This window comes from Gorilla gorilla, chromosome 7 (assembly GCF_029281585.2).
Source record: "Gorilla gorilla gorilla isolate KB3781 chromosome 7, NHGRI_mGorGor1-v2.1_pri, whole genome shotgun sequence".
In the NCBI taxonomy this organism is placed as follows: domain Eukaryota; kingdom Metazoa; phylum Chordata; class Mammalia; order Primates; family Hominidae; genus Gorilla; species Gorilla gorilla.
In genome coordinates, this window is record NC_073231.2 from 93,998,807 (window position 1) to 94,020,707 (window position 21,901).

At 34.0% G+C, this 21,901-nt stretch overlaps 1 protein-coding gene across 2 annotated transcripts in view; it reads right to left on the bottom strand.

Annotated features, from left to right (window-relative positions):
- Positions 1-21,901, bottom strand: part of MMP16 (matrix metallopeptidase 16) — a 287,063-nt gene that overhangs the window by 81,501 nt on the left and 183,661 nt on the right. For both annotated transcript variants that reach the window (XM_004047251.5, XM_055349690.2), the window contains exons 5-6: positions 2,689-2,850; positions 504-715 (exon numbers count right to left, since the gene is read on the bottom strand). In XM_004047251.5, the coding sequence (XP_004047299.1) occupies positions 504-715; positions 2,689-2,850 (374 nt within the window). The remainder of the gene's footprint in view (positions 1-503; positions 716-2,688; positions 2,851-21,901) is intronic.

A 21,901-nucleotide genomic window follows, 5' to 3' on the forward strand; every position in this document is an offset into this window, starting at 1 on the left:
TAGCCTCATAGAGGAGATTTAACTCAAATGGCTACCTGTGGACCCCAAACAAAATGATCAATGCTCTTCCTGTAAAACAATGCTTTAGTGGTCAAATGAAATTACAGGGATCTCATAAAGATATGTAAACCAAAGATACAATAGCTGCAGTATGCCTGGAAGTGGCTAAGCTCCTAAGCAAATCATCCCTATTAGTTCCTATTCATGATTCAAATTATGCTATTTTATCTCTTCATAACATGCAGCATTTTTTTTTACCCTCACATTTTAGGCATTTTAGCTTCTGCTGACACGAATGCATTCCCAAAATAGAACGTTACAGCAATCTTCTGCTAGACATTTAAGCCCATTTGTGCATTTATTTTTTAAAGTGCTTTTTTTGAACTTTCTAACTGTGAGAGGGCTGGGAAGGTAGTGTTAGAATGAATGAGAACTTGTTTTCTAAAGCAACACTAGACACTTGATCTACTGTCAAAAAAAAAAAAAAAATCACAGTCTCCTACCTTGAAAACAAACATCTCACGACGAAGAATAGCTAGAGTGTTAAAGTTCCCATCACAGATGTTGGGTTTGGCTCCGGGATAGGAGGGTCTGCCGGTTGGAGGCCGAGGAGGTTTTGGCCTGTCATTTTTCCTTGGGTCAGCCGGAGGAATAGAGCGGTGTGGGGGCACTGTCGGTAGAGGTCTTGTAGGTGGAGGAATCTTGTCAGGTGGACCTTTTGAAAATATGAGGACAGTGCTTGGCTCACTTAAAACTGGAATAGAGCTGGAAAATATGCTACAGAGAACAATCACTTATCAGCAGAGGGCACAGACTAAGTGAACTAAGAGGTCTTTAAGATCGTATATTTTCTGAAAAAAACAAAATATCTTACCCAAAAAAGCATTGCCAAGTCTATCTGAAACTGTCCTTATCATGCTAGATTCTGGATCCAGGTAGCTAGGTTTTCTTTGTTAATTTTTAATAATATTTTTCATAGCTTCACCACAGTTATTTTTGGGAAAGCTGCCTTCAGATCTTTTTTGGAAGTAGGTGGTGTATAAATAATAAATAAATGAAAAGGAATACTGGAGCCATGTAAGTAAGCTCCAACAAAGTTAATCCTAGATTTCGATAGATAATGATTCTATGCAAATATTTCCAAAAGATAAACATTAACTAAGCAAAGTTTATTCTATCCAATGTGTCAAAACTATTTGATATTCTTTTATTGATTTTCACTGTTTTCTTCTAATGAAATATTTTGACAAATTGCTGGAAAAGTGTTTCCTCTAAGTCGTGAATCTAAAATACCTATTGATTAAAATACCACCAGTAAAATATTAATGTGAAGAAGTATTTCTCAAAAGAGGCTTCTAAATCAAGCCAAAGTTTACACATGTAATTTGGTACAGATGTAAAGCATCATTCTCAAGAGATTCATGTTTTTAAAAAGAAATGTAAAGCTGTTTGCACTTAATATTTAGGTATGGGAAGAATATTCTTTTGCAGACCTTCAGTCTAGACTACTAATTCATGAGGTCATGAGAAAGAGATTTCTTTCAGTGAACCACTTAAGAAGAATTTCTGATGACACACACTTAGAAATAGGATAGCTCAATTCAACATAAGAGATATTTAGCACTGAGTCAGACATTTCTCTCTTCTTGGTATCCCAGCAAACTAAAGAGCAGCACAAAAATTGACCTTTTTTTACAAATCTATTTTAACCCTGAGAGAATACTTACCACTGAGTTATTAAAATAAAAAAAAAACTAATGAATGCAAAAACGAATTAGTGAACTTAAACTATGCTGCTTAAAAATGCAAAAGACATCTTCTGGATACTGGATATTAACATACAGATAGCACACATTTGTCTTTGTAGCATAAAAACAAAAGCTTCACTTCATTAATTTAGTAAAGCATATTTGCTATATGTAAATTATAAATGTCAAGTTCTTTGCAACTATGTGTGAAATAAATGTCTTTATAAAGGTCAATGGTTGTATGAGGAAGTTAGGATTATAGTAAATATGCATAATAGTCTTTCCCCTTTTCTCTTAATTTGCATTCATTGAGTGAATAAAAATGACATTACTATACTAAAAATTTGTTTTGTACTCTGTATTAATAAACTTCACCACTTGTTAATTTCACTCCCTTGTTTGTTAACTCTTACTCTAGGTCAATAAATCATTATATGACTTTGGGGTCAATTTCTTGCATCTATCACATAAGGGTATTTTGTGGGCCTTCAAAAGTGTTTTGTCTAGGAAATACCTAACATCAAATCTCACAAACTATGAGTCAATCTGTCAGTTTGTAGAAAAGTCTCAGCATTTTATATATGAAAGTCTTATATTTTTCCCTGTTTTTTTGTTACATTCATTTATTACATATTTTTACCTGAATTTTAAAAACTAAAGTTTATTAGAACTTTGCTGTAACTGCAGGTTTTTCAACCAAACTCAGTAAGTAAGAAAATTTCATCAGTGCTTAACATGTTCCCATAATCTATACATTAAGATACCTGGGACCTTTGTCAACAAAATTCAGTTGATAGAATAATTTTGCCAGTAGGCCAGCTACATACTTTTTCTGTAGTCATCTGTCTTATACTTAGAGCATCTATCTCAAAGAAGAAAACACAGCAGAAATTCTGGACTTCACTATAGGATTAAGCAAATTGAAACAGCAGTAACCTACCATATATCTTCTGGATGCCCTGTAAATCATCATTAGGTAGTTTGAAGTTGTCTGTTTCCATGTACTGGTAAAATGGAGCCATGATGGCAGTGGGGTCATTGGAATGCTCCAATCCCAGAGCATGACCCAGTTCATGAACTGCTACAAGAAATAAGTCATTTCCTGTATGAACAAGAAGAAAATAAGTTTTTGTAACTAATATCCAAATATAGAATTGAAAAGGACAATTTGGTATTATCAACATTTTACCCAAGAAAAATAGGAGGTACTCTTTCCTTCAACTATTTGTATGGTTTCATCACTGGCTTTCCTACTGGCAAAAATCCAATATCCTTTTTTCAAAAAAGGGTCAAGGGAAGAGGTGGTGGTGATAAAGTCACAGAGATTTAGAATCCAAAAGGGAAGAACAAAGAATAAAAGTTGAAGAGCAGCAGCATTGGAAACTGATAGTACTCCTGTCAAAATACTCTTCTAATTATGAAACACATAACGTGAAACATCTTACTTTTATATGTCTCACATTTAATATGATTCTAACAACTTAGTAAAAAATATAGGGCAGATACTGTCCTTACTTTTACAAAGATGAGTAAATTCAGGCATGAAGATGACAAGTCTTGTCAGGAACAGCAAAGAGCTGAGATTGGGACTCAAGATATTTTGACTCCTAGACTAAAGCTTTAATTTTTTGCTAGCATAGAATAAAGAAACACAATAATGCAAAATAAAATCTATAGGCTATTAGTCATACTAACTAGAATTATAGTCCTAGCTCTATAAATACCAATTCTAATCTTTTCATACATAATCTGAACAAAATACATTTATCTTAAGAGCTGCTGTTTATCACTGAAAAATTTCCACCTGTGGTAAACTTGTACAGTGAAATCTATTGAGTAAAAACTCTGCAGAGATATTTGGTGTGATTTTATGCAATCAACCCCGTTGATGACTTCTACATTTTGTTCAATCCTGGATCATCATAACCATATGCATTATTGGAGAAAAAGGTGGTCTTACATCTATATTTTTAATGCTAAAAATTTAGTTGGACAACGTGGTGTATCAAATAGCTGGGGCTGTTACATTCCTAAGGGTTATGTTTCTAAGTGAAAAGTTTAATGTGATTGAACATGAAGGCTAATATTTCACATGAATACTTGCCACAAATGCAAATATTTAATAATTTCAAGCATCATTTCTATGAAAACTCCTTTCCAACCACTTTTATAATGTACTATAATAATTGCCTTCAGAAGACTATTTTTTGAACCCAAAAGCCAGGCGAAAAGCCAACATTTTTTCTACTCTGGAGTAGTCTGTCACAGAGGAATAGATGAGATCATGAGACTGACTCTTCATATGACATTAGCATAGCAAAAATGAGCCATTGACAGTACTTCCTGTGGTCTACCTGATTAAAAATACTAATAGAGCATGGTTACTGGGGGTTGTCTAGGGAACATCATAGTCATAGGAGGAAGAAAAAAAAGAAAACAGAAGGAAGGAGGAAGTTATTCATGAAGAGTTACATAACTATGACAGTGTTTGGAAGTATGTAATTTAGGGAGAAGACTACTAAGGATTGTGCCTTAGGGGGCACTCACAGGTAAGAGGATGATTGGAAAGAAAAGAAGCTATATTCATTTTTAGATATGGAACATCTAATCCCAATGCTAAAATGAACATCTTTGTAATTTCAAATCAGAGACACCTTAGTTAAAATACAAATCTGATAACCATGTGGCTTACTGCTACCTTAAATAACATGTTAAGTGGAAGAAGGATAGCTTCGGAGCATGCCCACACCCAGAAAACATGGGTCAATTTTGGCTGGAGTATGCTATCAATGGGCTAAGTGAAAGGATATTTTCACCAAGAGCAGACCGAATGGCAAAACAAAGATTTATCAAGCAGACAAAGGAGCAAAAGAAGCCCAGGCAGTCTAACGAACAGCAGAAAACTCAGGAATTGGTATTCAAGTTCACCATGAACAGCCTAGTCACACATGAACTCAGTCAGAAGACAGTGCTGACTCAGAAAATAGCTTCAGAAACTCCTGGCCTTCTTTTAACAAAACTGATGCAACTTCTTGGTCAGACAGTCCCAGTGTGGACTTACAGGGATTATATCTTGTTTTAATCTTCACAGGGAAAAAAAAAAATTCCAAACTTCATCCCCTCCTCCTTGCATATCAGGTCCCCTTCACTAGAAAAAACAGACCCTGCTCTGTTCCTAAACACAGAGGAAGTCAGTCTTACTCTTATGCAGATAAATATTGCTTTCAGTCAAAACTAAAATTTTGGCTAGAAGCCTAGCTGAATTATTAAAGGTACTTCAAACCTCTCACAAGAAAATAGTCTCTTGCTCTCAGTTTTTTTTTTTCCGTTTTTGGCTAGAAAGAGGAATACAAAAAGACAAAAACAACACAGACATAATAGCAAACAGGTCATAACAGCCAAAGCCATTCTGTTTCATGTATCTGTTCGCTTCAGATCATTCATATTTTCCTAAGCATCGTTTCCAAGGGTGGAGTCATTCCTTGTCTCAGGAATAAAGTAAGGCTTTAGAAGAAAATTAATAGGACCAGGATATGAACTTATGACCTGTTGAGTACTCTACAGCACTTTTAATCAGAAACATTGGCCAAGGGCTCCAAGTAATTACCATTCTTCAGATGATTGGCAATAATGTAATTAAACCTTACTTGCAGCTTCACAATAGTTTAAAAGGGTAAGTTGTTCAATAAAGTACTGCCCTGTGATTTGAATTCCACTAGGAACAAAAGTTGTTGGCACATGACGAGCTTCAGAAAATTAAAATGCACTGGACCTCTTTCCGAATGATGAAAATAATAACTGCTGCTGTAACTTATCATTAATTCACATTATTCAAAATCCTTAATTGTAATATGCCTTGATTTTATCACCAAGCAGGCAACAAAGGAGAAATCAGTCTCTTGGTTCTTAATACAGAAATAGTACTTGCTTCTTTTGCAAGATTTTGAGTTTTGAGTTTGTTGCTTTCAATTGTATCTATAATCTCCTTTCCTTTGTATACTCCAATACAATGTTAGAATATTAAACTATATTATGAAGGATAATGAATTATTTGTCATTTCTTTGTCATAATTATGTCTATATTTTATTCCAAGTTCCTTCACCCTTCCATGCATTTTCAGATACTGTCTTCTCCGCTGACATATCCTGAATGTTAAAAAATGATCATGTAATATTTTATACATACAAATTGTTATGGAACATTTATAATCCTACTAAAATATTTGGATATCACCAGCATCACTGAATCTCTCTCTGATGTTTCTGTGATCCCAAAACTTTGGCTCCTCCATTCCTTCAAGAGGTCATCACTACCCCGAGTTCTGAATTTCTCATTGCACTGCTTACATTTTTGTTAAATGTATTTTGGTATATTTTGCCTTGCTTACACTTTTATCAAATATGTATGTTTCAATGAATTACAGTTTCCCCTAGTGTTGGAGCTTTGCAAAGTTTATCTTTGCATGCTGTCTTCTAAAACTTGTTGAAACTCAGCATTTTTTTCCTAATATATATCTTCTATCTTGCCTCTGTCAATTGTGCAAGATCTTGTTAATATTTTAAAAGAAAAATCAAAGTCATCTCCTCCATGAAGCCTTCTCCAAATTCCCAGGTCAATTCTGTCCCTCTACATCTGTGTATACTTGGCCTTTCATATATAACTTGATTGTAACACATACCATAATTGCCCTGAAAACTTCTGATGCTCTTAATATTCACTTGCAGGTTAAAAGACTGCCAGAATAAATTTGAACAGATTTCTAATTTTAAATATATAAATACTTAAAATAGTACAGTCCATATCTAGAAATAAAAATCAGAAATCACCACCAAACATGTGATTAGTAGAAATTTCTCCAGTGCTTAGTGGATAGATAGGATGGAATAGTTCTTCTCAACCTGCAGCCCTATCAGACTATGTGTACAGTTGGTTTCTCTAGTTGAGAAGCTAAAGAGATATGTGGGAGCCAGCCTCCGAGATGACAACAGTGATCCTCACCTCCTGATCTCACACTCACATTGTATCAGGGTTTTATCAGTTTGCCACAGCAAAATATGGCAGAAGTGATGGTATTTGACTTCTAAGGCGAGGTCATACGATACATCCATGACTTCCATCTTATCTCTCTCTCTCTCTCTCTCTCCCCTCCTCCCCCCACCCCTGACTCCTCTACAGCCATATGAGTTAGCTTGGAAGTGAATTTTCCAACCCCTTCATATGAGTGCAGCCCCGGCCAACACGGATATCCATGAAATAACCCTAGCCAGAACCACCTGGCTAAGCTGCTCCTGGATTTCTAACCTTCAGAACCATGTGAGATAATAAATTGTTGTTTTAAGTTGCTGGATTTTTGGGGTAATTTTTTATTTAGCAATAGATAAATGCTATGGGGTATTTTAGCACTCTATCTCCTCTCCATTTAGTTAGGATTAAGAGGTGATTCTAAGAAAAAACTGAACAGTAGAAAGGAAGCTACTTTGAAGCATGTGAGTGTTTATACAGCACTTCTGAAATAAACAAGGGATTAAAATATTGTCCATTCCAACCCCCTCTGCAAAACCCAAAAGGCTTGGTATAACTCTTGGTCTGAAGGAACGTCTGTGATTGAAAATTTCCAGAGGTAGACGTATCATCTATTTTCTTGTCTCCTGTGTTTTTTCAAATCTGAAAAACTTGATACTTTTGTTGTACCTATGCTATTACTCTCTTTGCACTTCGCTGAAAAGAGGGCCACTCTCTTGGTGGTAAGGAAAACGTGGTTCCTGCCAGAGAGCCAGAGAAGTCTGACAGACGGGTCTGAAAAAATAACATAAAAGAAATACTATTTATTCAGCATCTATTATGAACTATAAATGTCACTGAACTTGTTACTGAAACATCATGACCTAAACATCATTACTCCTGCTTTACCAGTAAAGCTCTCAGAGGCTATGGAACTTGCTCAGTCAGCCAGCCCATAAGAGGCAGAGTTGGTATTTACATCCTGGGGGCACAGGTCACCTAAAAAGAGTTAGGTCATAGCTTTGCAATACAGAAGCTGAGAGAAGCTGATCTTGGGTGGATTTTCACGCATCTCTTTCTGACACTACTGCTCTTCCATGGAGCCTCCAGTATCTCAAAGTGCTCTCTCTTGCCTTCTCCCTGCCCACCATCCCTGCCCTCAACATTCCACCCAGGCTGGGCTGCTCCCCTAGTGCCTCAAACTCTAGAACCATCCCTCAGTCCTTTCTCTAAATGCTTTTCCCCAATTGAGTCAGACATAGTTTGACTATGAAAAATGTTTATTGCAATCATTTTTACTTAGCATTGATGAGTAAATTTCTTGCAATGCACTTGCGAGTAGCATTTACATGTGTGTCAGATACATTTTATTGAGATTTATTTGATGACAAACCAATTTATTTTTATATATGCTCAGACCTTTGAAGCCTTTTGTTGTACACAGGACTATTATTATGCCCCAACACTTGCAGAATTAAAAAAATAGTTTTTATAATATGTTATGCAAGTGATAGAATGAAATATCAGTTAATAGTCATACGTGCCAAGTAGAGTACTAGGTACTTAATGTGTTAGTTTATCTACTCTCTGCCATATTAATTAGGTTTTATTATTATTACCATTCTACAGACTGAGAAACTATGACTTTCATTGACAATGGGACTTGACCAAAGTTACACAGTAAATAGCAGAAACTTATGTAAGCCCCCATATAGTCCAGGTCCACAACCAAGAACTTAGTGTGCTAAGAAAACGCACTTCTCCACTTTTTCCTTAGCCCTAAACATCTTTTCAAGGCTCTACTGAGCATCCTAGGAGACGATGGCCACCCTGTCAAGCCACCTTCAAAGAACACAGCTGCTGCACAGGAGCTCTTTGTAGGCATCTGTAATAATAGTATTTCTTTTTTCCACTGAACTAATAATAAACTTAATATTTTAAAACTTAGGAAGTGTTTTAGTCTGCCCTGGATGCCATAACAAAATACCACATACTGCGTGGCTTAAACAACCAAAATGTACTTTCTCATAGTTCTGGAGGCCAGAAATCTGAGCTCAGGGCACCAGCATGGTCAGGTTCTGGCGAGGGCTCTCTTCCTGACTTCTTCAATGCCCAGCTTCTCTGTGCATAGTCACTTCGTAAACAGAGAGAAAAAGGAAGCTTGCTGGTGTTTCTTCTTATAAGTAAACTAATCTCATTAACTGGACCTTATTCTCGTGACCTCATCCAACCCTAATTATCTCTCAAAGGCCTGATCTCCAAATACTATCAGATCGGAGGGTTAAAGCTTCAACCTATGAATTCTGTGGCTTTAACCACAAAATTTTTATGAACACAATTCAGTTCATAAAAATTCCTCAGTCCAATGTGGCTGCTCAAAGAGCTTTTATCATTTTCATTGCTTCTTACTTTTAATTAAGTCTGAAAGTCCTGGAGATTTTTTTTTTTTTTACAAAATTAGAAAAAAAACAGTATTGCTACAATTAGAAGAAATAGGTATAGTACACAGAACTTCACTTTTTAAATTATATTTCAAAATATTTATTCAGCAATTAAAGAGGTTTGCTGGGAATGTTAGAATTGTCTGTTTGGATGTGGTTTGAAGCATGTCTAATAAGGCACAGTTAAACACTGTGCACTTAAAATATGAGGAAAACAAATTGCCATTTAACAGGTCTTCCAAAATCAGAAAGAGTATTTTCAGAAATATGTAAGTGCCAAACATTTATAGTATTTAATTAAACAAATATTTTAGATTAAATCAATATAATTAAAACAACCTACGTATACGTTAGTCGGGTAAAGTAGAAAACCTAGGAAAATATTTGAATAACCAAGGCCAAACTATACTTTTTACTCCTTTGGGCTAGAGTTTGAATATGATATCTGCATTTAATGAATTAGACATGTCTTTACTTAATTCATAAAAGTCTTGCTGAAGAAAAGCAAGATTGGATATAGTTAATTGCACCACGCTAAAAACAAAGCCCTTTTTATTTCCAATTGAGCTCAGTTAAGATTCTAAGAACATTCTCAGTTATGTTTCATGTTATTTATTTTTGTGTGATTTATCTGTGCAACACTTTTTCCCTGGATAGCTCAGTTTGATTGGTCAGGATGATTCTGGAGGCCTACTTGCCTCTCTCTGCAGCTAGTGCAAAAGAGATCAACTTCACTGACTGCTTTAAAAAAAAGTAATCACATAATAAATTGCAAAGCCACTTTTTAGGAACTGATCTGAATTGCCATATTATTATTTTTATTTCCAAAATAATAATATAAATTATTATTTATATGGCAATCCTGGTAATATGTGCCACTACTTCCAGACCAGCAACAAATATATGACAAAAACTCTTTTAAAAATTTTCAATTATCTACTATGTGCAAGGAAATATATGCAGAATTATTGAACTATTGATAAACAATTTATCACAGTATATAATTGATTTTTCTACTTGGGTCAGAAAATATGAGTGCCTGGAGCTCTAAAGATAAATCACCCAAGGCTTTGTTCTTCATTTAGGAACCGAGAGTAGTTCGGTATCTCTGAGCTCCTTTGAGTTCATAATCCTCTTAAAGTATCTGAGAAACTATACAACTTCTTCCCCAAAACATGAATGCATTAGCAAAGTATTGAAAGTGATTATGGAATTATTTTTGCCCTACTTAAGTCCTATAAGACATACTTGGGTACAAACTGTCAGTTATAAGATAAATAAATTATGAGGGTCTAGTGTATAACATGATGGTTATAGACATCATATAGACAAAAATAAAAGACATACCGTATTTAAAATCCTGACTCAACTACTGACTGTATACAATTTAGTAAACTACTAACCTCTCTGCAATTCAGTTTCTTCATTGGTAAAGTGGGTGTGACATCACCTATTATAGGGTTGTTAGTAGGTTAAACACCATCAAGTATATAAAATATTTTGCATAGTTTCTAGAATATAGTTTACTGCAAAGAGTGGTAATTTCAGTAACAATAACAATAACTACCTCTACCACTGCGAGTATTCCTGTAATCAACAAACCTTACAACAAACTTTTGAGGTAGATACTAAATGACATGAAAAGAAATTGAAACTCCAGTACACTGGATCGCAGTAAGTAAAAAGGCTGTTATATGTCAGAACAGGAATCTAAATATCAGTTCTGACTTTACCAAAACTAGTGCACCAACTGGTTAAACATGGTTACTATGCAAACATATGTGAGTGACAGAGTTGAGAAATATACTGGGCTCAAGTTTTGGAGAGTTTTGAATGCTAGGTTTGAGTGTGATTATTATGTAGGAGATAACAGAGTACTATGAAAGTCTGACATTGAAATGATATTGCTGTACAGTAATTTGGCCTCAGTATGCAAATATGATTGGAGTATGACGCAATATGAAATGATTGATGGCAAAGAAAGCAGTTAGAAGACTGCTTCAGTAGACAAAGAATTAGGTGATGAGGGCTAAGGTAGTGATGAAGGGAACAGAAAACAGGAGTTGAAATGAGCAATGGAAGTATGTGAGAGTGATATAATGATTTGAAATCATTTTTTGAATTTAGGGGTTATGACCAACAACCATTATTACATTATTACATTACTGTTGGCCATAACCCCTAAATCACCAAATTCCATGTAAAGATCATCTCATATTTTACTCTCATTATTTCCAAAAACAGAAAACTTAACATGGATTTTGATTAGAACTTTCAAGGTTATAATTTTTAAAGGCTGTCCATATAAATTTCATATAGAAATATTTCACATTATTTTCACATAGTACCTTACATTGGCTTTTCTCTGCAAATCTTGTGCTTAAATGAATAACGAATAATTAGCAGGAAATGGTACAAAAGTTTATAAAATGTTTCATACATTTGCTTGTACCAACACATCTAGATTGTAGTTCCCATATGCATTCTGCTATATCTTTCAAGCACTTTGCTGATGTGAGCTTATCCTACAAGAAAACTGCTTGAGGACATACTGTAACACCACTGATACGAAGCTGTTATACATAACGGCTGGCTCATAACAAGGAGATGGGTTGGCTCTTTTTGAGGAAGGACATTGAGCTTACTGTCATGCAAAGACACAGAACTGGAAAAGGCATGGCCTTTCTAAATAGCATTCCAGCTGCAAGCTCAAGGTCAGTCTTTACCTGCATGCTGCGGAGAACGGCCTCTGTTTCCTATCACCTTTTGAATCCTTCATAAAGTTGGAAGCCAGTACATGCTTGCACAATTGCATATGAGAGGAATAATTAGCAAAACAATTAGTGTATTTTGTTCACAAAATTCCTGCTTTTTAAGCATACACATTTGGACACCAGAAACTTTTTTTATTTTACATTGAAAAAACTTCTGAGCCTACACTAAAGAAACAACTCTGATTAAAGCATAAATAAAGGGTAACTTACACAGCAATTGAATTTAAGATGCATTTTGTAGCTTGTATCTTAGATGGCCCTAATTTTCCCTACAGCTTGACTAAACTTTAGACAGGTTTTTTTCCTGACCATAAGCTCCAGACTTCCCTTTTCTTAAAACATTTACTATAGGAAACTTTCAAATATAAATCCTTTCTTTGTTACTTTCAGATGTACATATTATCCCAGACTCTTGACAGTTTTACAACCTAGGAATGTCTTTCTCTGGGATTTGGGAGCCATTCTTTGAAATGTAATCATCAAGCAAGATAGAGTCCTCATCTTCCTGTCTCTATGGGAAGGGAGGAGCCTTATTTTGATTAGCAACGATTAGCAAAAAAAGATCTTCTAATCACATTGATAGACCTCCTCTCTATACTTAGTAAAACCAATCATGACTATGTATCCCCAAGAAAATACTGGGAAAGTATTTATTAGCTGTGGAAGGAGGGATCCTAAAGATCTGGATGGTGGTCAGACTCATTTGGGCACATAAACAGACTTAGATAGGTTTTCTGGTTCATTTCCACTTCCTAAAGGAGAATAAATGTTGGAGAATGATTGGGTTTAAATTCCCAGCTCTTGAGGACTAGAATAGAGACCCTCACAGAAGGGATGTACACATTACAATATGAAGGAAGTAGCAAGAGAGAATTAACCAGAAATCAAGTGAAAAGATGTTACAGATGTTATAGTTGTGTATTGAGTTACTAGAGTAGGTGTGTATGGCCCTCAGAGTAAACCCATGTAACATGATTCTCTGCACTTGGATATATTTACATACATAGAAGCAACTAACCTATATTCAAGTAAACTGCTTATTTTCTGCAAGTAGGAGATTAAATTAGTAATAGAATTTAAAAGTTGAGGGAAGATAGAATTTTAGTTTTTTCCAAATTTTGCTATTTTCAGTTCATTGCCACCTAATTCATTTTTTTACATTAGAGACCTGATGGCCTAGGTATAAACAATTTCCTGTTTTTAGAAAACAAAGCAAAAGCTAATGAAAACAACCCTCTATATTCAAGTGTTTGTACAGAGATTAAAAACTTATAAACAAATTTGTTTTTATAAAACATTAATACATAAACAACAGCAAGTATAGTAAAGAAGTGTGATAACTTTATCATGACACATTCAGATTTCCTGATCATTTCCCTGTCTTCCCTAAGTGAAGCTCTTCTCTGGAAGAGCCTGTTTTGCCAAAAAATAATAAAAAAAAGGAAACAAAAAGTTGTTTTTTCTATTAATATTTTAGAGTTTTTATTTTTAGTTTTTCTCTAAAGCAACCCTCTTTCCATACTCTCCCAAGCATGTATTTTTTCATAAAGATATACAATAGCAAAACTAGACCAAAGTGAGTATACAAAATATAAAAAAATTATAACCTTAGTACCTTAATATAATCATGTATTTTTTAGAGTAGGTTTCACATATATGTATAAAAATTCATAGACAAATAAAAATTGTATATATATATTTCTTTTTTAGCATACTGTGAACCTTATACTTGACAGTGGAACACTTGGCATTAATTTACTGTTGGCCTATCGAGTGATTACCCAGAGCTTGAAATCAACAACTCAGGAATTTCTGACAAAGAGTTATTTATTTTAAATAAGATTTCCCAGCTTGATTAAAGCTATTGATACTAATAAGAAAAGACAAATGTGTTTGCCTTTCTGCAATTCTCATTTCAGCAGTAACTTGAGCTCATATTTGTTTTCTAAGAATCAATGTAATACATGTAAAGTTTGGCTTGATAAATTATCCTTAATGTATGAATTTAAAAAATAATATGCAAAATCACAAATTCAGTAATTATTTGTGCAGTCAAAATTAGCGAGGATTAGCTGAGCCAGTTTATCAAAATATTTTAGTAAAGTAGTGGACTTTAAAATAGACATGTACATGGCACATACCAATAAAATCAGATGATTCATGCATGGCCTAGTATTCACACAGCAAATTTTAAAACATATTTCAGCATCTTGCAAAAGGATATGATGTAACCTAAGTGTCTTCCTTATCTGCTTTCTTTAGTTTGGATTTAGAGAGGCAGAACTGAAATAGCAAGATAAAAATGGAAATGAAAATTAAAGGACATTTCTTTTTTTACTGATAGATATACTTTACATTCGTCTGTGGTTTATTCCACATATTCCGTAACTAAAATTCACATTTAAATTATTTCAGTGTAGGTGCAGCAACATATCTTGTCTTATTTTTATTTAGTAAACAAATATTTGAAAGGCCTGGGTTTTCGCTTAGGAGTTGGCAGACTATTCTGCTGGCAATGTGGTTAAGAATTTCAAATGTTCTGAGGAATGTTTTCTTTCTAGGATACATGACTTGGATGGAAACCATAACCTAAATGTCTTGTGAAATATGTGTGTGTGTGTGTGTGTGTGTGTGTGTGTGTGTGTGTGTGGTTTGTAAGTAGAGCAATGAATAAAGCACTTATGTTTCATAATTTTTACAGATTCTAAGGAAATAAATTTGTATAATAACTTCACTGTAGTCTTGGAAATTTCTTCCAGCAAACAGGAACACTTAAAAATGTATTAGAAATATTGACTCAAAAAAAGGCAAGGGGTGTAAATCCCTAATTGTGAGATTTCTTTTCCTTTTAATTATGTCTTGATTGCAAAGAACCTAATTAATGGGAAGCAGTTGCTTCATTTACTAAAGGATAATAGCAACATTCATGGGGTACCCATTATGGCCCAGACTCTTCATACAAAAATCTTTTAAGGTAGACGTAATCACCCCAGATAGCGCTTTTAGAAATAAAGGCTTGGAGTAAATAACTTAAAAGCTGGTAAGTGGTACAGGCAAGTTTGTATCCAGGTCTGTTTGAATACAAAGTCTTTCTTCCCTATGCTGAGTATGACTATCTGTAGTATTATACACACACACACACACACACACACACACACACACACACACACAATCTTCCATAAATTTCATCACCTAAACTAACGTAAAAGATATAAATGTAATCTTATGACACAAATGAACAAGAAAAGAATCAATGTTGATACCAAAAAGGACTATCATTTCCTTTGATGTTTGCTCATGGACTGCTAGATTCCATGAATTTTAATAACATACAGCAAGAATATATTGTCCACTGTATGCCCAACCAGAAACACAGACTATTCATAGGAGATACAAGAGTCTCCAAGGAATTTACTGTGCTCTGCTAGACAACATCTACCATCCTATACCATATTAATGGAGTGTTAACAAAACATCATTATTATCACAGTACTTTATTGGTCGAAATCCTAAAATAGTTTCTTATTACAGTTGAAATTACCCATTAAAAACTACCTTTCATAATCTGGTTTAGACTTTCCTATCCAACCCATCTGTCACTATTCACCCACACGTAGCTTAATTCTTAATAGTTCCCCTAACAAACCATAATAATTTTTACCCCTCTTCACTTTCTTCATTGGAATACCACAACACATATAAAAGTGATGAAACATTTGCCCCTCTTCTCTCATTGTTGAAAGTTTTAGTATGTTTTATTTTGATCAAACAACCTTGGATGGTCAAGGTTAACACATGAGAATTGAACTGTTTATGAATGATTCCATTCATTACATTATGTCGTTTATTGCTGCAAGGGATATGTCTTCTGCAGAGGTAGAATTTCCCTCTGAAATTACTTTGACTATTTTCACATACTCCCTCTGGCCTTGTCCTGCTCTATTTTGTTAGTTATCCTTACAGTGAAGTGATTTTTACCAAAATCTATTTTAGCTGTGGAGAAATAGAGATTTTTAAAAATATGCCATTAAATTACTCATACATCCCTTTGTGAAAAGTAAAAAAAATAAAGATTGTGTATATACATAAGAATAAATTTCAATACTTGAAAACCCTTGGAAAGACTCTTTAAAATACGATTTTTCAATTGTACTTCGTAAACAACTTCAAGAATGATAATATTGTTTAAGTTAGCCATTGCTACATAACAAATCCACAGCTTAAAACAAAAGTCACTGATAGTCTTACAATTTCTATGGGTAGAAATATGAGAGAAGTTTAACTGGGTTGTTCAAGATCAGATTTTTGTGAGGTTTCAAACTGTTGGCTGGAGCTGTCAAAAGGTTTGACTAGGGGAGGCTCTGCTTCAAAGCCCAATTAGGACATGTTGGCAAGCTTTGGATCCTGCTATCTGTTGGACAGAGATGTGGTCCTCACCATGTGGGCTCTTTTCATATGTTGGCTATGACATGTCATCTGGCTTCCTCCACAGTGACTGACGAGACAGACAGAAAGACTGCCTGCACTGGAACCTGCAGTCATTTATAACCTAATCTTGGAAGTGATTCACCATTACTTCTTCCATAGTCTATTCATTAGATGTGAGCCACTTTGCCTAGCTTACACTCAGGAGGAGAGGATTATACCAAGGCATAATTATCCAGAGGTGGCTCATTGGTGGCCATTTGGGGGCTGGTTACTCCAACATCAGTAACAATAGTGAATGCTACCACTTGAAGCAATTTCTAGGTTTTAGATATTGTACTAGGTGTTTGCACTCATTGTAATATGTATGCAAGGGAAAGTCTTCCATCTAAGTTTTTCCTATGAAGAAACTGATACTCAGGAATGTTAAATAAATAACAAGGAGTACTGCTAATCACTGGTAAAGCCAGGATTCAAACCTAGGTCTACTGTATTCAAAGTCAGCAATTTTTCTCCCTTTTAACACTGTACCTTTTTTTTCTTCTATGATAATAGAAAATGATCTAAACTGTAATGATTTTTATTCCACATACTGTTTTGGGAATTCATGTTACTTAAGCAGAGAGGAAAAAAGAATCGTATTGAATTATCTTGCCATTACCTTTATTAAATTTGATTCTTAAGAAAAAAAATACAAGCTTCAAAATCTGCTACTTTTCAACATGACACTTAGATAAAGAAAAATTATACAGCTCTGACTTGCTAAATTTTGAAATGAAGTGTTTGTGCTCAGAACTGTTCTCCCAATAATCAGGCAGAAATACAGGGCCCTCTTTATCACTGTCTTGTCCACTAGGAGTTTTCAATAACCCTCCTCAATTACTGTTCTACAAAGGCTGGAGAATCAGGAGCTAGTGATGGGTAAACTGAACTTTTAATGTTTGAGTTATAGGATTTGTTTATATCTGAAGAATATGTTCTCTATTCATTTTGCTACAGTAGTCACATTCTTTACATGCTATAATGAGTCATTCAGTCATCCTTCTCTACCTTTGACAAAGAGATTATGCAGACATATTTTCATATTAATGACTCTTAAGTCTTAGTAGCCATTTTTTGACAAACAAAATTAGAGCTTAAAATAATGATGCAGAATTAAATACAACACTTAGAACCTGAATTAACAATGTGACAGACATTATTAAAATTTTAATATAAAAATTCACTGGTTTTCTCTAATTATCATGGTTCGCATTATAACTATCATATCATCATCTAACATATTAATTATAATCACTTTTTGTCATTTTGTATCCTGCTGACCTTCATCTTGCAATATAATCTTCAAGTTGAAACATATAAAAAATAAAAGGAAAGAAGGTAGATTGCAATTCAGTATCAGTATACACAGCATTAAGCACAGTTTTCTGTTGTAAATAAAATGGAATGTAAAAACAAAGAAAAGATAACTAATTAGAGCCTCCAAAAGCAGACATCTATTTAAAAAGGAAGACACTCCTGTATAGAGATGTAAAACACTTGTGGAAAAATGTGCATATGAATATGCAATTTTAAATTATTTTATAACATATGCTTCTTAGCAGCTAATGAGAAACTCTAACTCCAGCAATATGTCACCAATTCTAACAAAAATAATAACCATAAGCAATTGCTTTCAAAATCCCAGAGTCTCCCTTGGTCCACTAAAATATTAAAGACACGTAGCTCTTAGATTATTAAAAGCATCTTTCTTCACACTTACATAGATAAAGAAATTTTGTTTTTATTCCTCTTTCCTTATATATTCAATATCCAGTAAGGTTTAATTCGACTTCAAACTTGAAGATATTCAAATTTTTATAAAATACGTACCTAGAACAGATCTTCCCAAGAAACTATTTTTACTCAGAGAAGTACCTGTATTTTCTACACACTTTATTTTCTGTTTTGTAAGCCAATTTTTTTTTCATAAAAAAGGGATTAGGTTTTGGGGTCTTTGGTATTATACACTGTCAAAGATTTATGAATGTCTAAATAATTTTAAACCATGTATCTATCTCCTCTCTATATATTTTTCTAACTTTCCTCTCAACATATTCCAATTAATTCATCAAGTATTATCCTTTCTAGAGACAATGTTGCTGTTTCCCCTAGCAGCTTATTTAATACAAATGTTCTTTGTACCCATCCCTTATATTTTTCCACTACCTTGCTTGGCTAGACATGTGCGTGATCCACTAATCTTTATTTTTCTTCGCCACCTTATGAAACACCTAGATCTGATGCCACTGATATATGTAGGTTTATTTTTATGTATTGTTCTAAAATATCATAAGATTGATAGCTATCTGATTGGTAATTCTTCAGTCTGTTCATGTCTGGAAAAGAATATTAACAGAATTTTCCCAAATAAGCTTTTTCATCATTAATAAAAGGATAAGAAATAAATCTTTCCTTTTCCTATAATGAATTCACTATCTCACAACTATTCCATTGAATTTTTATATGATTCTCTTCCTTTGAGCTACTTTAAAGCTCTTTTTATTAATCTTTTAGTCCTTTACAAGTTCCTAATCAAAGTTTATTTCAGCCAAACTTAATTCTACTACATGCATTTATTCATTAAGCAAACATTTATTGAGTATTAGATTAAGTACATTGACCTGTTAATGAGCTTAGTCTGATAAGGGAGACTGATAAATAAACACAAAAATACAAATAGCTAAAAATCACAGAGATATCCTTTCAATAGCCATATGCTTAGCATCTAAAATGCTGCAAGCACAGTGGCTTCTGAGGTCAATAAAATAAGGTCCCAGTTTAAGTCTATAATAGTCAGATAGATAGGTAAGCAAACTCAAGGATATTTTACAAGTGTTGCAGGTTCTAAGACAGAAGTATGTACAGGCTAGTAAAGACTCAGATGAAATGAACAGTTCTATTATGATTTTGTTGTGGGACTGAGTCTTAGGGTTTAAAACTGGAGTCAGGGTGACCAGTTGTGCTCTAATCAAAATGCCTGTGTAAGAAATAATGAACTAAGGTAAAAGTGTCATGGATGGCAAGTGTCATGGATGACATAATAGACATATAAAGAGGAGAATCGACGTAACCATGTTATTGTGGAGAGAAAATGAGATAACGGACAAATTAACAAACCAAACACAAACAAAAAAATCCAGGATAATACCAGGTTTCCGGTTTGGACAATTACATGATGATATATTAACAAAGGCAGACAATATAAAAAACTATAGCAGGTCTGGGGACATGAAAAGTTAACTTTCGAATTTATTCAGATGAGATTCCTATGGAACAGTGAAATTTGGGTTTGGAACTCTCGAAGAAAAACTGACTCAGTATTAATGCTCTTACAGGTTTTTATTATATAAGTGGGTTAAGCCATAGCAATAAATAAACAGGCAGAAAAAAGATACAGAAAGATTACAAAAGAAAGGATAATAAAATCCATGGGTCAAAATGTAGAGGCACATGGAAGAAGGAAATCTTGAAGAAGAGTAACTCGGAATAGTTCAAACAGTAGAAGACAGAGTGAGTAGCCTACTGGGAAGTTAAAAGGAGCTAAACGTTTTAATAAAGCAGAGGTTAAATAAAATTAGATGTCAAGAAAGAGATGACTAAAAAAGGTTCATGGATTTGACAACTAAGATACAAGGATGACTTCTGACAGGAGCCTGGAAAACTCCAGTTGAGAGTGTAGGAGGAGTGAAATAGACACTAAGCACTGTAAGAGCTTGACTACAAACTGCAGAGGTCTGCCATATTGTGTGGGTTCCCATGTCTTTCTCAATTTAATTAAATTAAAAACTTTAAGTAATTTTCATTAATGTAAAATGTACATACTATAAAACTGCACAAATCTTAAGTGTACAGGTCAGTTGATCATCATAAATTGAAAACCCTATGTAATCAATTCCCAGATCAAGAAATTGAATGTTACTGGTAATCCATCTGCTTGAGTCTCCTTCTTGGTTGCTACATCCCCAAAGGAACGGTTATCAGATCCTGATAACCACAGATTAGGGTGCTCATTTTTGAATATTAAATAAATATTAAATAAATTCATATTAAACAAAATAAATATTAATTATATATTAAATGAATTAAATTCATATTAAATACATTAAATAAAATGAATTCATATTTAATATGAATTAAATTCATTTAACTCATTCCACTGAATAAATAAATGGTTTACATTTTTGGTGTTGATAAATATCGGAGTTGTTCTGGTTTGGCACTATTAAAAACAGCAATGCTATGAATATTCCACTACATATGTTTTCATACACCACAGCACATTATACCATTACATTCACTCCCCAACCCCCACTGAAATACTTGTTCAACAGACATGCATATATTCAGCTTACATAGTGACAAACAGTTCTAATACATATGTTTGTGTATGTGTTATATACATATTTTTTTTCTCCTTTTCCAGGACTGTATGGAACTCCATCTGTTCCACATTCTCAGGAACAATTGAATAATTGCTATCATCAATATTTTTATTAGCTATTCTGGTGGATGAGTATATCACATTGTGACTTAGATTTTCCAGATGAGTAACGATGTTGACAAATTTTCATACGCTTATTTGTATACTCTTTTTTTGTGAAATGCTTGTTGAAGTCTTTTATCTATTTTCATATTGGGTTACCTATTTCTTTTTGCCATTTTGGAGTTGTCTGTTTACATTTAGGACTGTGAAGGGTCTGAGACTTGCCCTATTTTAGAGGCAACTCCTCCCCCCCAAAACCCAAACACTTCTGGTCCCAATAATTTGGAATTTTGCATAAGGAATACCGAACCTGTACTTCTTTAAATACGTTAAAGCTGTCAATATCACTGTCTTTTAACTTTCAATGCTGACATTGAGAAGTCAGGTGCCAATTTTATTTTTATTCTCTTAAACAAATGTGCCTTCATTTTTTTGCCTCTTCTGACTGCATTTAAGATGTTCTCTTTGGATTTAACTAGTTTTACTATGACATGTCTGAGTAATAATCTTTGTATTCAATGTGATTGGGGTTCAAACACTTGTTCAGTGGTGTGATGTTTTTCATCTGTTTTGGAAACTTTCCTGCAATTTTCTCTTTATACATTGCTTTCATTCTTTTTTCTCCACTTTCTCACATTTGAAGTATCCTAATTTCATAGGTGTTAGATGTTTTTTCATTGTGTCCTATATGCATGTCTCTACTCATTTTGCGCTCCCTCTCTTCTGTCTTCTTGATTTCTTTGTGCTTAAGCCTGGATATTTTCTATTTTCTTGATATTGGAAGATAGATACTAGTCTCTTTCAATTCACACATCTTGTCTTCTATTGTGCCCATTCTTCTAAGAAATACATCTATTGAGTTGTTAATTTCAGTTATTGTATATTTTTAGTTCTAGGGTTTCTATTTGATCCTTTGCAATATATTTCATTTAACAGTTGAAATTGCAACCTCAAATCTACTTTTTAGTTATATATGTCACAATTAT